This window comes from Anolis sagrei, chromosome Y (genome assembly GCF_037176765.1).
Source record: "Anolis sagrei isolate rAnoSag1 chromosome Y, rAnoSag1.mat, whole genome shotgun sequence".
In the NCBI taxonomy this organism is placed as follows: Eukaryota; Metazoa; Chordata; class Lepidosauria; order Squamata; family Dactyloidae; genus Anolis; species Anolis sagrei.
In genome coordinates, this window is record NC_090035.1 from 6,414,253 (window position 1) to 6,428,606 (window position 14,354).

Consider the following 14,354-nt stretch of genomic DNA (forward strand, 5'->3'; position numbering starts at 1 on the left):
TTAAACTCCCTTTGAACTCAGTTTTCAGCAACTGAAAGAAGCTGAGGACCAAGGGGGGTGCTGTTGCTCCATCCTCTATGACAAAGAGCCATCAGGACTTCCTCCTTACTTTTGCTCACCAGCATTTTCTGATTTTTGTCTTTATGGTGTCATAAAATAGCACCGGGATTGTGGTGCATTAAGATCACTCCGATCAAAAAGTCATGAGTTCGAAGCCAGTCTGGGTTGGAGTGGGTTTCCAACCAATTGTGTAGCCTGTTCTCGACCTTTGCAACCCGAAAGACAGTTGCATCTGTCAAGTAGGAAAATTAGGTACCACCTTAAAGTGTGGGGAGGCCAAATTAACTAATTTATGAGGCCATAAAGAAGACTCCAGCAAAGCACTCCAGCGGGGAAGCATGCGGGGAATGCGGAAGTGCTTCATCAGTGTCACAGATGGACGATGAAAGCGACAGCTCCCCTGGTGGCCAGAAAAAGTTAAATAGCTTCTATGTATGTCTGTCTATGTTGTATGTTAAAATTGGCATTGAATGTTTGCCATATATGTGTACACTGTAATCCACCCTGAGTCCCCTGCGGGGTGAGAAGGGCGGAATATAAAATCTGCAAATAAATAAATAAATAAATAATAAAATAACTTCCCTGCTTGTTTTAGCGGTACCTAATTTCAGCTGAAGCTGTTTTCAAACTGCTTAGGTAAAGAGTAAGCTGGGCTGACGGTTCAGTTGTCATGCTCACCTGGGGCTTCGAACTGGCAACCAAGGGGGAAATGGGAATAGGAGAGAAAAACCAGGACACTTGGATTTCAAGTGTTTCACAGTTTCATCTATGCTGACGATCGTGCCATCACTGCCCAAGCAGGGAGCTTTGAAATGGTTGAACAGAAGCTCTAGCTTTAGGTACTCTTGAAGCAGCATTTCTCAATCTTCCTAATGCCATGACCTTTTAAAACAGTTCCTCATGTTCTGGTGACCCCTAACCATAATATTATTTTTGTTGCTACTTCATAACTGTAATTTGCCACTGTTATGAACTACTGTTCATTTTTGCTACTGTTATGAATGGAAGTATTTCCATTCATTGGACCACATTTGGCACAAATACCCAATACACCCACATTTGAATACTGGTGGGGTTGGGGGGGGGGTTGATTTTATCATTTGGGAGTTATAGTTGCTGGGATTTATAGATCACCTACAATCAAAGAGCATTCTGGACTCGACCAACGATGGAACTGAACCAAATTTGGCACACAGAACTCCCATGACCAACAGAAAATACTGGAAGGGTTTGGTCGCCATTGAGTTTGGGAGGTGTAGTTCACCTACATCCAGAGAGCTCTGTGGACCCAAACAGTGATGGATCTGGACCAAACTTGGCACGAATACTCAATATGCCCAAATTTGAACACAGGTGGACTTTGGGGGAAATAGACTTTAACATTTGGGAGTTGTAGCTGATGAGATTTATAGTTCACCTACAATCAAAGAGCATTCTGAACCCCACCAATGATAAAATTAGGCCAGACTTCCCACACAGAACCTCCATGATCAACAGAAAATACTGTGCTTTCTGATGGTCTTTGGTGACCCTTTTGACACCCCCTCGTGACTCCTCTAGGGTTCCCGACCCCCGGTTGAGAAAAGTTGTCTTACAGGAAAAACCAGCTGATCCCTAATCCATCTAAAATGCAGATGTGTGCTTTTCACCTTAAGAACAGACAAGCATCTCGAGCTCTGAGGATCACCTGGGAAGGAATCCCACTGGAGCATTGCAGCGCACCCAAATACCTGGGAGTCACTCTGGACCATACTCTGACTTATAAGAAGCACTGCTTGAATATCAAGGAAAAAGTAAGTGCTAGAAATAATATCATACGAAAACTGATTGGCACAACCTGGGGATCACAACTAGACACCGTGAAGACATCTGCCCTTGCGCTTTGCCACTCTGCTTCTGAATACACATGCCCAGTGTGGAATACATCTCACAATGTTAAAACAGTGGATACGGCTCTTAATGAGATATGCCGCATTACCACAGGATGTCTACGCCCAACACTACTGGAGAAATTATACTGGTTAGCAGGTATTGCACCACCTAATATCCGTTGGGAAGTTGCAGCCTGTAATGAAAGAACCAAGGCATTGACATCTCCATCCCATCATTTGTTTGGATATCAGCCAGCATGCCAATGGCTGAAAACAAGAAACGGCTTCCTATTTACAGAGATATTTGCAGGAACACCTCAGCAAGCGAGAGTCCAAAGGTGGCAGGCAAAAACCCGGAACCTCAATCAGTGGCTGATACCAGATGAGAAATTCTCTCCTGGGCACACAGAAGAGTGGGCAACCTAGAAGGTACTGCATAGACTGTGCTCTGGCACCATGAGATGCAAAGCCAATCTTAAGAAATGGGACCACAAAGTGGAGTCTGTGATATGCTAATGTGGAGAAGAGCAAACCACTGACCACCTACTACAATGCAACCTGAGCCCTGGCACATGCACAATGGAGGACCTTCTCACAGCCACACTAGAGTCACTCCAAGTGGCCAGCTTCTGGTCAAAGGACATTTAGCATCATGCCAAGTTTCTACCTTTGTATTTTTAAATATATTATAACTGTACCCAAATCACTTCTGACATGTTTATATAAATGCTCTACCCCACAACCTTTGTCTTGTGGGGTTCCTCAGGGTTCAATACTGTCCCCCATGTTGTTTAACATCTACATGAAGCTGCTGGGTGAGATCATCCGGAGTTTCGGAGTGCGATGTCATCTGTACGCGGATGATGTCCAACTCTGTCACTCCTTCCCACCTGCTACTAAGGAGGCTGTCGAAGTCCTGAACCGGTGCTTAACCGCTGTGACGGTCTGGATGGGGGCGAACAAATTGAAATTGAATCCAGACAAGACAGAGGTGCTCCTGGTCAGTCGCAAGGCCGAACAGGGTATAGGGTTACAGCCTGTGTTAGACGGGGTCGCACTCCCCCTGAAGACACAGGTTCGCAGTTTGGGTGTGATCCTGGACTCATCGCTGAGCCTGGAGCCCCAGGTTTCGGCGGTGACCAGGGGAGCATTCGCACAGTTAAGACTCGTGCGCCAACTGCGACCGTACCTTGGGAAGTCTGACTTGGCCACGGTAGTACACGCTCTGGTTACATCCCGTCTTGATTACTGCAACGCTCTCTACGTGGGGTTGCCTTTGAAGACGGCCCGGAAGCTCCAACTAGTCCAACGGGCGGCAGCCATGGTATTAACAGGGGCTGGGCGCAGGGAGCACACAACTCCTCTGCTGTACCAGCTTCACTGGCTACCGATCAGCTACCGAGCCCAATTCAAAGTGCTGGTTTTGACCTTTAAAGCCCTAAACGGTTCTGGCCCTACATACCTATCCGAACGTATCTCGGCCTATCAGCCCACCAGGACCCTTAGATCTTCAGGAGAAGCCCTTCTCTCTATCCCATCTGCTTCACAGGTGCGGCTCGTGGGAACGAGAGATAGGGCCTTTTCTGTGGTGGCCCCCCGGCTTTGGAATGCCCTCCCTACTGAATTAAGATCAGCCACTTCGCTAATGGCATTTAGGAAAAAACTAAAAACCTGGATGTTTGAGCAAGTCTTCAATTGACCTTCGTCGTGATGTTTTATCTGACCATGGATTAGCAATCAAGACAACGAATTGGATGACGATTTTAACTATGAGATGTCCCGATCTGTATTGGTGGCCCAATACTGCGTATGTTTTTTGTCTGTATTCTTAATTTTAATTTTATATGCTTAAGCGAATTGTATATTTTAACATTGTATATTTTAACATGTTGTAAACCGCAATGAGTCGCCGCACAGGCTGAGATATTGGCGGTATACAAGCATACCAAATAAAATAAATAAATAAATAAATAAATAAAAATGTAATGTTAGTTTGTGGGATCAACAGAACTCAAAAACCACTGGGGGAATTGACACCAAATTTGGACACAAGACACCTAACAACCCAATGTATGTCCTTCATGCAAAAAAAAAATGATTTTGTCATTCGGGAGTTGCAGTTGCTGGGATTTATAGTTCACCTACAACCAGAGAGCATTCTGAACCCCACCAACGATGGAATTGAACCAAACTTGGCACACAGTTCTCCCATACTGGAAGGGTTTGATGGGCAGTGTCCTTTGCTTTTGGAGTTGTAGTTCACCTACATCCATAGATCACTGTGGACTCAAACAATGATGGATCTCGACCAAACTCTACACCAGTGTTTCTCAACCTTCCTAATGCCACGACCCCTTAATACAGTTCCTCATCTTGTGATGACCCCCAACCATAACATTATTTTTGTTGCTACTTCATAACTGTAATTGTGCTCCTATTATGAATCGTAATGTAAACATCTGATATGCAGGATATATTTGCATTCATGGGACCAAACTGGGCACAAATATCCAATAATACAACCAAATTTGAATACTGGTGGGGTTGTGGAGAGGATTGATTTTGTCATTTGGGAGTTGCAGTTGCTGGGATTTATAGTTCACCTCCAATCAAAGAGCATTCTGAACTCCACCAACAATGGAATTGAACCAAATTTGGCACACAGAACTCCCATGATCAACAGAAAATATGGGAAGAGTTTGCTGGGCATTGACCTTGAGTTTTGGAGTTGTAGTTCACCTACATCTAGAGGGCACTGTGCACTCAAACAATGATGGATCTGGACCAAACTTGGCACAAATACTCAATATGCCCATATGTTAATACTGGTGGAGTTTGGGGAATATAGATCTTGACATTTGGGAGTTGTAGTTGTTGGGATTTATAGTTCACCGACAATCACAGAGCATTCTGAATCCCACCAGCGATGGAATTGAACCAAACTGGGTACACAGTTCTCCCATACTGGAATGGTTTGATGGGCAGTGTCCTTTGGTTTTGGAGTTGTAGTTCACTTACATCCATAGATCACTGTGGACTCAAACAATGATGGATCTCGACCAAACTCTACACGAAGACTCAATATGCCCAAATGTGGACACTGATGGAGTTTGGGGAAAATAGAATATTGACATTTGGGAGTTGTAGTTGCTGGGATTTATAGTTCAAAGACAATCACAGAGCATTCTGAACCCCACCAACGATGGAATTGAACCAAACTGGGCACACAGTTCTCCCATACTGGAAAGGGTTGATGGGCAGTGTCCTTTGGTTTTGGAGTTGTAGTTCACCTACATCCATAGATCACTGTGGACTCAAACAATGATGGATCTGGACCAAACTCTACACGAAGACTCAATATGCCCAAATGTGGACACTGGTAGAGTTTGGGGAAAACAGAATATTGACATTTGGGAGTTGTAGTTGCTGGGATTTATAGTTCACCGACAATCACAGAGCATTCTGAACCCCACCAACGATGGAATTGAACCAAACTTGGCACACAGTTCTCCCATACTGGAAGGGTTTGATGGGCAGTGTCCTTTGGTTTTGGAGTTGTAGTTCACCTACATCCATAGATCACTGTGGACTCAAACAATGATGGATCTTGACCAAACTCTACACGAAGACTCAATATGCCCAAATGTGGACACTGATGGAGTTTGGGGAAAAGAGAATATTGACATTTGGGAGTTGTAGTTGCTGGGATTTATAGTTCACCGACAATTATAGAGCATTCTGAACTCCACCAACGATAGAATTGAGCCAAACTTCCCACACAGAACCCCCATGTGGGCCACAGCAACGCGTGGCAGGGGATGGCTAGTGATACATAAATAAATAGTACACCTGAAAAGAGCTGAAAAAAGTGGGATGACAAAAGGATTAATCAAAACAGTCTCTCCCAATTCAGGACAGTTGGAGGGCATATAAATATACTCTCAATGATGTGCAATGCTTGAGGAGATATATCAAAATTGGGGCTGAGGCTGTGCTTAAAATAAATCCAGTAAGTCCAGGAGTGAAGGATGATGGTTAATAAACAAGTGCAGCTCTACTGCCTTTTGTAATATTAAGAGAATAATTAGGAAAACCACGGCGCTTGTATTAAATCCGAGCCGTCCTGTGTCCTGTTGTTCCTTTCTGATGAAATCTCCATTGAGACAGAGTCACGGGGAACGGCTGCTGTCCTGAACTGTCAAAGCTTTCTTTCCGAGAGCTACAGGCCAAAAATGTTATAACAGGGGAGATCTAGGCGGGCGGTACCTAATCAACATGTCTCTGACATTCCCTTTGATTGATTATATTTGCTTTTCACACCGTGGCATTTCAGATTCCGAGATAAACATGGGCATTGTGTCTGGAGGGAAGGGGGTCGCCCAGGCTTGACAACCTGAGGCTTTCAAGATAATACGGTATTGCACAGGAAAGTGGATTGAAGTCAAGAGTGGGAAGGAGACGGCGGTGAAGCTGCCTCGCTTGGCAACAAGAAAGACCTTGCGTAATTTGCTGTATTAATGCAAGGCTCTAATGGGATGGAAAGGGGAGGGAGGTATCAGAAACAATCCGAGAGGAAAATCCCCAGGAGTGGACCATTTACATGGCTCCACAAGGGCCTGCAGCTTTGAACGACCCCAGGGAAAATGCCTGTTTAAAAATGAAACGACTGGTAAACCATGTTCTTAATCCCTAGTTCCAAGCCGTGTCTGTGCAATCTGTTGGAAGTAGCTTTCTTTCTTTCTTTTCTGTGCGGAATGAAAGTCGAGCTGGAGTTAAGAGTTGGGAAGAAACCGGGAGGCTTGAGCATTTTGGCTGAAACTTGATCCATTCTTCTGGCTGAATTTTGGGACACCCCAGATCTATTTTTGTGCGCCTCTCGAAAACGGGCAAGTAGCCAAATAGCTGTTTCTGGTCCGCAGTTGTATTTCAGTACAGTATTATCAGGTACTTACTTAGGCGATCCCTCGTTGGACGAGTAAGATGGTCTTCCATCATGAGTTTCCTTGTGGGTCCGTAGGTGGCTGTGGAGCCCTATTCTTGCTCTGCATCTTCTTCCGCAGTGAGGGCATTGGTTTCCAAGTGGAAGGCGGTCCCGGTCGGGGTTGGCTTGGCGCGCCTTCCTCCTGGCACGTTTCTCTCTTTCACCCTCCACTCGTGCCTCCTCGAATTCTGCAGCACTGCTGGTCACAGCTGACCTCCAGCTGGAGCGCTCAAGGGCCAGGGCTTCCCAGTTCTCAGTGTCTATGCCAGAGTTTTTAAGGTTGGCTTTGAGCCCATCTTTAAATCTCTTTTCCTGTCCACCAACATTCCATTTTCCGTTCTTGAGTTCGGAGTAGAGCAACTGCTTTGGGAGACGGTGGTCAGGCATCCGGACAACGTGGCCTGCCCAGCGGAGTTGATGTTGGAGGACCATCGCTTCAATGCTGGTGGTCTTTGCTTCTTCCAGCACACTGACGTTTGTCCACTTGTCTTCCCAGGAGATTTGCAGGATTTTCCGGAGGCAGCGCTGATGGAATCGTTCCAGGAGCTGCATGTGACGTCTGTAGACAGTCCACGTCTCACAGGCATAGAGCAGGGTTGGGAGGACAATAGCTTTATAGACAAGCGCCTTGGTATCCCTACGGATGTCCCGGTCCTCAAACACTCTCTGCTTCATTCGGGAAAATGCTGCACTTGCAGAGCTCAGGTGGTGTTGTATTTCGGCGTCGATGTTGACTTTGGTGGAGAGGTGGCTGCCAAGGTAGCGGAAATGGTCCACATTTTCTAATGTTACACCATTAAGCTGTATCTCTGGCATTGGAGAGGAGACGGCTGGTGACTGATGGAACAGTACTTTGGTTTTCTCAATGTTCAGTGACAGGCCAAGCTTTGTGTATGCTTCTGCAAAGGTGTTGAGAGTGGCTTGTAGATCTTCTTCCGTATGCGCACAGACGACATTGTCATCAGCATACTGGAGTTCTATAACAGATGTTGTTGTGACCTTGGTTTTGGCTTTCAGTCTGCTGAGGTTAAACAGCTTGCCATCTGTCCGATAGATGATTTCCACTCCAGTGGGAAGCTTCCCATCAACAAGGTGAAGTATCATAGCAATGAAGATGGAGAATATATTCTTTTTATTATCAGGTATCTGATGCTCACTCATCTGCTACCTGATTTGGCTTACAATTTATTTATTTATTTAGAACTTTTATATACCGGTCTTCACAACCTCCGGAGAGGGACTCAGGCTGGTTTACAACAAGATTCATAAACAATAGTTTAAAACATCAGACCCCATAACACATTAATACATAAAGTACATTAAAAAGCAATCATATAATTACATCAGGCCAAGTCGTCAAAATGAAATCACAATTCGTCACCATCCGTCCGTGTGGTCAAGAGTTATTGACTCACTCATCAAATGCTAAATTCCAGAGCCAGGTTTTCACCAACTTTCTAAAAGTCAGGAGAGAAGGGGCAGTTCTAATCTCCAGTGGGAGAGAGTTCCAAACCCGAGGGGCCACCACCGAAAAGGCCCTGTCCCTCGTCCCCACCAGACGTGATTGCGAGGGTAGTGGGACCGAGAGCAGGGCCTTTCCAGAAGATCTTAACAACCTTGATGGTTCATAGGGGAGAATCCGTTCGGACAGGTAAACTGGGCCCGAGTTGTTTAGGGATTTATAGGTCAACACCAGCACTTTGACTTGTGCTCGGAAGCTAATTGGCAGCCAGTGGAGCTGGCGCAACAGAGGAGTAGTATGCTCCTGTGAGTAATCTGGCTGCCGCTTGTTGGACTAGTTGAAGCTTCAGAGGCAACCCCATGTAGAGAGTATTACAGTAGTCTATACAGGATGGAACCAGAGCCAAGTACGAGTAGAGACTTTATCTTATCTTATCTATCTGTCTATTTATTTATTTACCATATTTACATACCGCCTTTCTCAGCCCAAAGGCGACTCACGGCAGGTCTCCTCTACAGACCAAAGGGGAAAGGATCTCAGGAAGCCAGGTTTCTCAAGCCCTTTCTTTAAACCCAGCTCTCCTCTCTCAAGGACAGAACTGGGATCCAGCTCCACTGTGTCAAGAGATGACCCACAGAAACAAGGCCATGGGGTAGTGGGAGAGCAGACCTGGACAACTTCTGTTGCGAATAACCATCAGGATTTAATGTAATGTCGAAGGCTTTCATGGCTGGAATCACTGGGTTGTTGTAGGTTTTTTCGGGCTATATGGCCATGTTCTAGAGGCATTCTCTCCTGACGTTTCGCCTGCATCTATGGCAAGCATCCTCAGAGGTTGTGAGGTCTGTTGGAACTAGGAAAAAGGGTTTATATATCTGTGGACTGATCAGGGTGGGACAAAGGACTCTTGTCTGCTGGAGCTAAGTGTGAATGTTTCAACTCACTACCTCTGAGGATGCTTGCCATAGATGCAGGTGAAACGTCAGGAGAGAATGCCTCTAGACCATGGCCATATAGCCTGAAAAAACCTACAACAACATCAGGATTTACTTCATGTCCTTCACCCAGGTAGACAGATGGAAGCAAAATGCCACTGTCTCCATCTTGCCAGCCACCTCTTCTTCTCTTGCTTGGCTCAGCCCACACTGGCATCACACCCTACTGTCTAGTTCAGTGGTTCTCAACCTTCCTAATGCCGTGACCCCTTAGTACAGTTCCTTATGTTGTGGTGACCCCCAACCATAACATTATTTTCTTTGCTACTTCACAACTGTAATTTTGGTGCTGTTATGAATCATCTTGTAAATATCCGATATGCAGGATATATTTTCATTCATTTGAAACAAATACTCGCTACACCCAAATTTGAATACTGATGGGGTTGAGGGGAGGATTGATTTTGTCTTTTGAGAGTTGTAGTTGCTGGGATTTCTAGTTCACCTACAATATTAAAGGGGATTCTGAACTCCACCAAAGATGGAACTGAACCAAACTTCGGACACAGAGCTCCCATGACCAACAGAAAATACTAGAAGACTTTGGTGGGCATTGACCTTGGGTTTTGGAGTTGTAGTTCACCTACATGCAGAGAGCACAGATGCATCTGGACCAAACTTGGTACAAATATTCAATATGCCCGAATGTGGACACTGGTGGGGTTTGGGGAAGATAGACCTTCACATTTGGGAGTTGTAGTTGCTGGGATTTATAGTTCACCTATAATCATAAAGCATTCTAGACCTTGACATTTGGGAGTTGTAGCTGCTGAGATTTATAGTTCACTTAAAATCAAAGAGCATTCTGAGCTCCACCAGTGACGGAATTGGGCCAAACCTCCCACACGGAACCCCCATGGCCATCAGAAAATACTGTGTTTTCGAATTGTCTTTGGCGACCCCTCTGACACCCCCTCGTGACCCCCCCCCAGGGGTCCCGACCCCCAGGTTGAGAAACACTGGTCTAGTTAGACCCCTTTCTCTTTTCTAGTTAGACCCCTTTCTCTTTTCTTATTGATGCAACTTGCATATAGATTAGCAACCACAGCCAACCACCTGCTGTTCCATTCCAGCATGGTTCCCTTAACCAAAGAGTTTTGAACTCACTTCTGATTCTGAAGCATCCAGAGGTTTCTCGTTGAGGGCGACGCTCTCGGTGAGCACTGCTCCGTTGTACTTGTTACAGAGATCCTCGTCTGAATAGTTCAAGCCCCCAGGGCTGGGGCGAGGAGGAGATCTAAGGACACCAAAAGACATCCAGTGCATTATTTTCTCTTCTTGCCTCAGAGAGAACACAGGCATCACTCTCCATCTGTCTGTGGCATTTTGTGGCTTATGGGTTGTTTTATATATATAGTTTCAACTTTTGATAATCTGAATCTCACCTCCATCAATGTAGCATTCACAAAGATTCAGCGGAGTACATTGCTATGAACCAAGCTGTGCTAAGCAGAATAGTCATTCTTCCAGGTAGGGTTTAGTGTGACTGGTGGCCAGTAAGGAATAGCCACACATTTGGCATGTCAGTTGAATACGAATTACAGATACTGGCCTAAACAGGGGATCAGTTGATGTGAAGTCTTTTGTTTTCTGAATGTGTATTCCTTTGCATGTTTCAAAAGGGGGTGCTGTGATCAATCATTAAGCAAGCTTTTAAACTCTGTCTGTATCTTTTAAAAGCAAGCTACCCTATACCCTGGTCACCCCTTGTGTGTTTTTACTCTGCCAATGTTATGCTCAAAAGGGGGAGACTAAACTTCTCCAAACAGATCAGTTTGCTACTGCTCAAATTGATTGATTTGCCTTTCACCTTAAGAACAAATGGATGTGCCTTTCACCTTAAGAACAGACAAGCATCCCGAGCTCTGAGGATGACCTGGGAAGGAATCCCACTGCACACCCCAAATACCTGGGAGTTACCCTGGACCGTGCTCTGACCTACAAGAAGCACTGCCTGGACTTCAAGCAAAAAGTGGGTGCTAGAAACAATATCATACGAAAGCTGACTGGCATAACCTGGGGATCACAACCAGACACAGTGAAGACATCTGCCCTTGCGCTGTGCTACTCTGCTGCTGAGTACGCATGCCCAGTGTGGAACACATCTCACCACACTAAAACAGTGGATGTGGCTCTTAATGAGACATGCCGCATTATCACGGGGTGTCTGCGCCCTAAATCACTGGAGAAACTACACTGCTTAGCCGGTATTGCACCACCTGACATCTGCCGGGAAGTAGCAGCCAATAGTGAAAGGACCAAGGCAGTGACATCTCCAGCTCATCCCTTGTTTGGGTATCAGCCAGCATGTCAACGACTTAAATCTGGAAATAGTTTTCTAAGATCTACAGAGACACTCACTGGAACAGCAAGTGAGAGTCCAAAAGTGGCAGGCTCAAACCAAGAACCTCAACCAATGGTTGATACCAAATGAGAGACTCCCCCCTGGGCACACAGAAGACTGGGCGACTTGGAAGGCGCTGAACAGACTGCGCTCTGGCACCATGAGATGCAGAGCCAACCTCAAGAAATGGGGCCACAAAGTGGAATCCACAACATGCGAGTGTGGAGAAGAGCAAACAACTGACCACCTGCTGCGATGCAACCTGAGCCCCACCACATGCACGACGGAGGACCTCCTTGCAGCAACACCAGAGGCACTCCAAGTGGCCAGATACTGGTCAAAGGACATTTAATCAGCTACCAAACTCACGAATGAGCCCTGCCACATGCACCAGGGAGGACCTTCTTGCGGCAACACCAGAGGCACTCCAAGTGGCCAGATACTGGTCAAAGGACATGTAATCAACTACCAAATTCACGAATGAGCCCTGCCACATGCACAATGGAGGACCTTCTTGCAGCAACACCAGAGGCACTCCAAGTGGCCAGATACTGGTCAAAGGACATGTAATCAACTACCAAACTCACGAATGAGCCCTGCCACATGCACCATGGAGGACCTTCTTGCAGCAACACCAGAAGCACTCCAAGGGGCCAGATACTGGTCAAAGGACATGTAATCAACTACCAAACTCACGAATGAGCCCTGCCACATGCACAATGGAGGACCTTCTTGCAGCAACACCAGAGGCACTCCAAGTGGCCAGATACTGGTCAAAGGACATGTAATCAACTACCAAACTCACGAATGAGCCCTGCCACATGCACCATGGAGGACCTTCTTGCAGCAACACCAGAAGCACTCCAAGGGGCCAGATACTGGTCAAAGGACATGTAATCAACTACCAAACTCACGAATGAGCCCTGCCACATGCACCAGGGAGGACCTTCTTGCAGCAACACCAGAGGCACTCCAAGGGGCCAGATACTGGTCAAAGGACATGTAATCAACTACCAAACTCACGAATGAGCCCTGCCACATGCACCATGGAGGACCTTCTTGCAGCAACACCAGAAGCACTCCAAGGGGCCAGATACTGGTCAAAGGACATGTAATCAACTACCAAACTCACGAATGAGCCCTGCCACATGCACCAGGGAGGACCTTCTTGCAGCAACACCAGAGGCACTCCAAGGGGCCAGATACTGGTCAAAGGACATGTAATCAACTACCAAACTCACGAATGAGCCCTGCCACATGCACCATGGAGGACCTTCTTGCAGCAACACCAGAAGCACTCCAAGGGGCCAGATACTGGTCAAAGGACATGTAATCAACTACCAAACTCACGAATGAGCCCTGCCACATGCACCATGGAGGACCTTCTTGCAGCAACACCAGAGGCACTCCAAGTGGCCAGATACTGGTCAAAGGACATGTAATCAACTACCAAACTCACGAATGAGCCCTGCCACATGCACCATGGAGGACCTTCTTGCAGCAACACCAGAAGCACTCCAAGTGGCCAGATACTGGTCAAAGGACATGTAATCAACTACCAAACTCACGAATGAGCCCTGCCACATGCACCATGGAGGACCTTCTTGCAGCAACACCAGAGGCACTCCAAGGGGCCAGATACTGGTCAAAGGACATGTAATCAACTATCAAACTCACAAATTTTGTATTTTGTCTGTTTGTTTGCTTTGTTCTGTTAGAAATGTAATATAATTTGACTGGTTGCCCTGACACGACAAATAAATAACTCTGCCAATGTTATGCTAAAAAAGGGAGACTAAACTTCTCCAAATGGATTAGTTTGCTGCTGCTCAAATGGATTGAGTTCCTCTGCAAGTTTTAGCATTAACATATTTAACATTTGCACAATATTTCTTTGCTGCAACAACCTGAAGTTTATATGCGCCAATGTAAGACAAGCATGTAGTATTTTCTGTGATCTCGCAACTTCTCCAAGATGTTCTAGATGCCTAGGAAGGACGTACTTTGGGGTCTGGTGGGACTATGCTTGACTTAGGAGGCATTTGCTTCTCACTTATTTGAAACTGTATTCCCAAATGCATTGTGACATGCTCTTAGTGCCCGCCCTGGGATGAGTTTGGAACTGGAATGAATAGGCATATCAAATGTATGGCTCGTGTGCCAAGAGTACCCTCCCTTCCCACAGTCGCTCTGCAATCACTCTGGATTTGGCCGGCCACCAAACGCTGAAGGCGGCGGCGTTCCCAACCAGCCGTGCCTTACCTTGTCCCATTCTTCTTGGAGAAAGTGTTTTTGACATTGAGGTGTCGGCTGTTGAGCTCCAGGGCCGTAAACCCCCCATTATCCAGAGTGACAGATTCCTCCACGTTGGCAATGCTTTTTCCTGGGGACAAACGGCGACAGAATGAGCGCAGGCAAAAGCCCTGCTTTGGCTCTGCATGAAGACAGGGAGAGAACCACCATTTTCAGATAATCGTCTTTCCTGTTGCAAAGGTCTTTATTAGCAGTAAGGGGGTTTGTCACAGGGATTTGGTTACTCTCTTGTTAATGTAATCCCACCAAAGAAGCCATTTGGATACACGTTTTTACAGAGAATATCTAGGACAGTGTTTCTCAACCTTCCTAATGCCGCGACCCCTTA

At 46.2% G+C, this 14,354-nt stretch overlaps 1 protein-coding gene across 5 annotated transcripts in view; it reads right to left on the minus strand.

Annotated features, from left to right (window-relative positions):
- The window catches only part of LOC132772495 (protein sidekick-1-like), a 1,018,253-nt gene that overhangs the window by 15,743 nt on the left and 988,156 nt on the right, over positions 1–14,354 (minus strand). For 3 of the 5 annotated variants that reach the window (XM_067461407.1, XM_067461406.1, XM_067461409.1), the window contains 2 exons: positions 13,976–14,147; positions 10,477–10,606 (listed from right to left, as the gene is read on the minus strand). In XM_067461407.1, the coding sequence (XP_067317508.1) occupies positions 10,477–10,606; positions 13,976–14,147 (302 nt within the window). The remainder of the gene's footprint in view (positions 1–10,476; positions 10,607–13,975; positions 14,148–14,354) is intronic. The other 2 variants (XM_067461410.1, XM_067461408.1) reach the window with 1 other exon arrangement.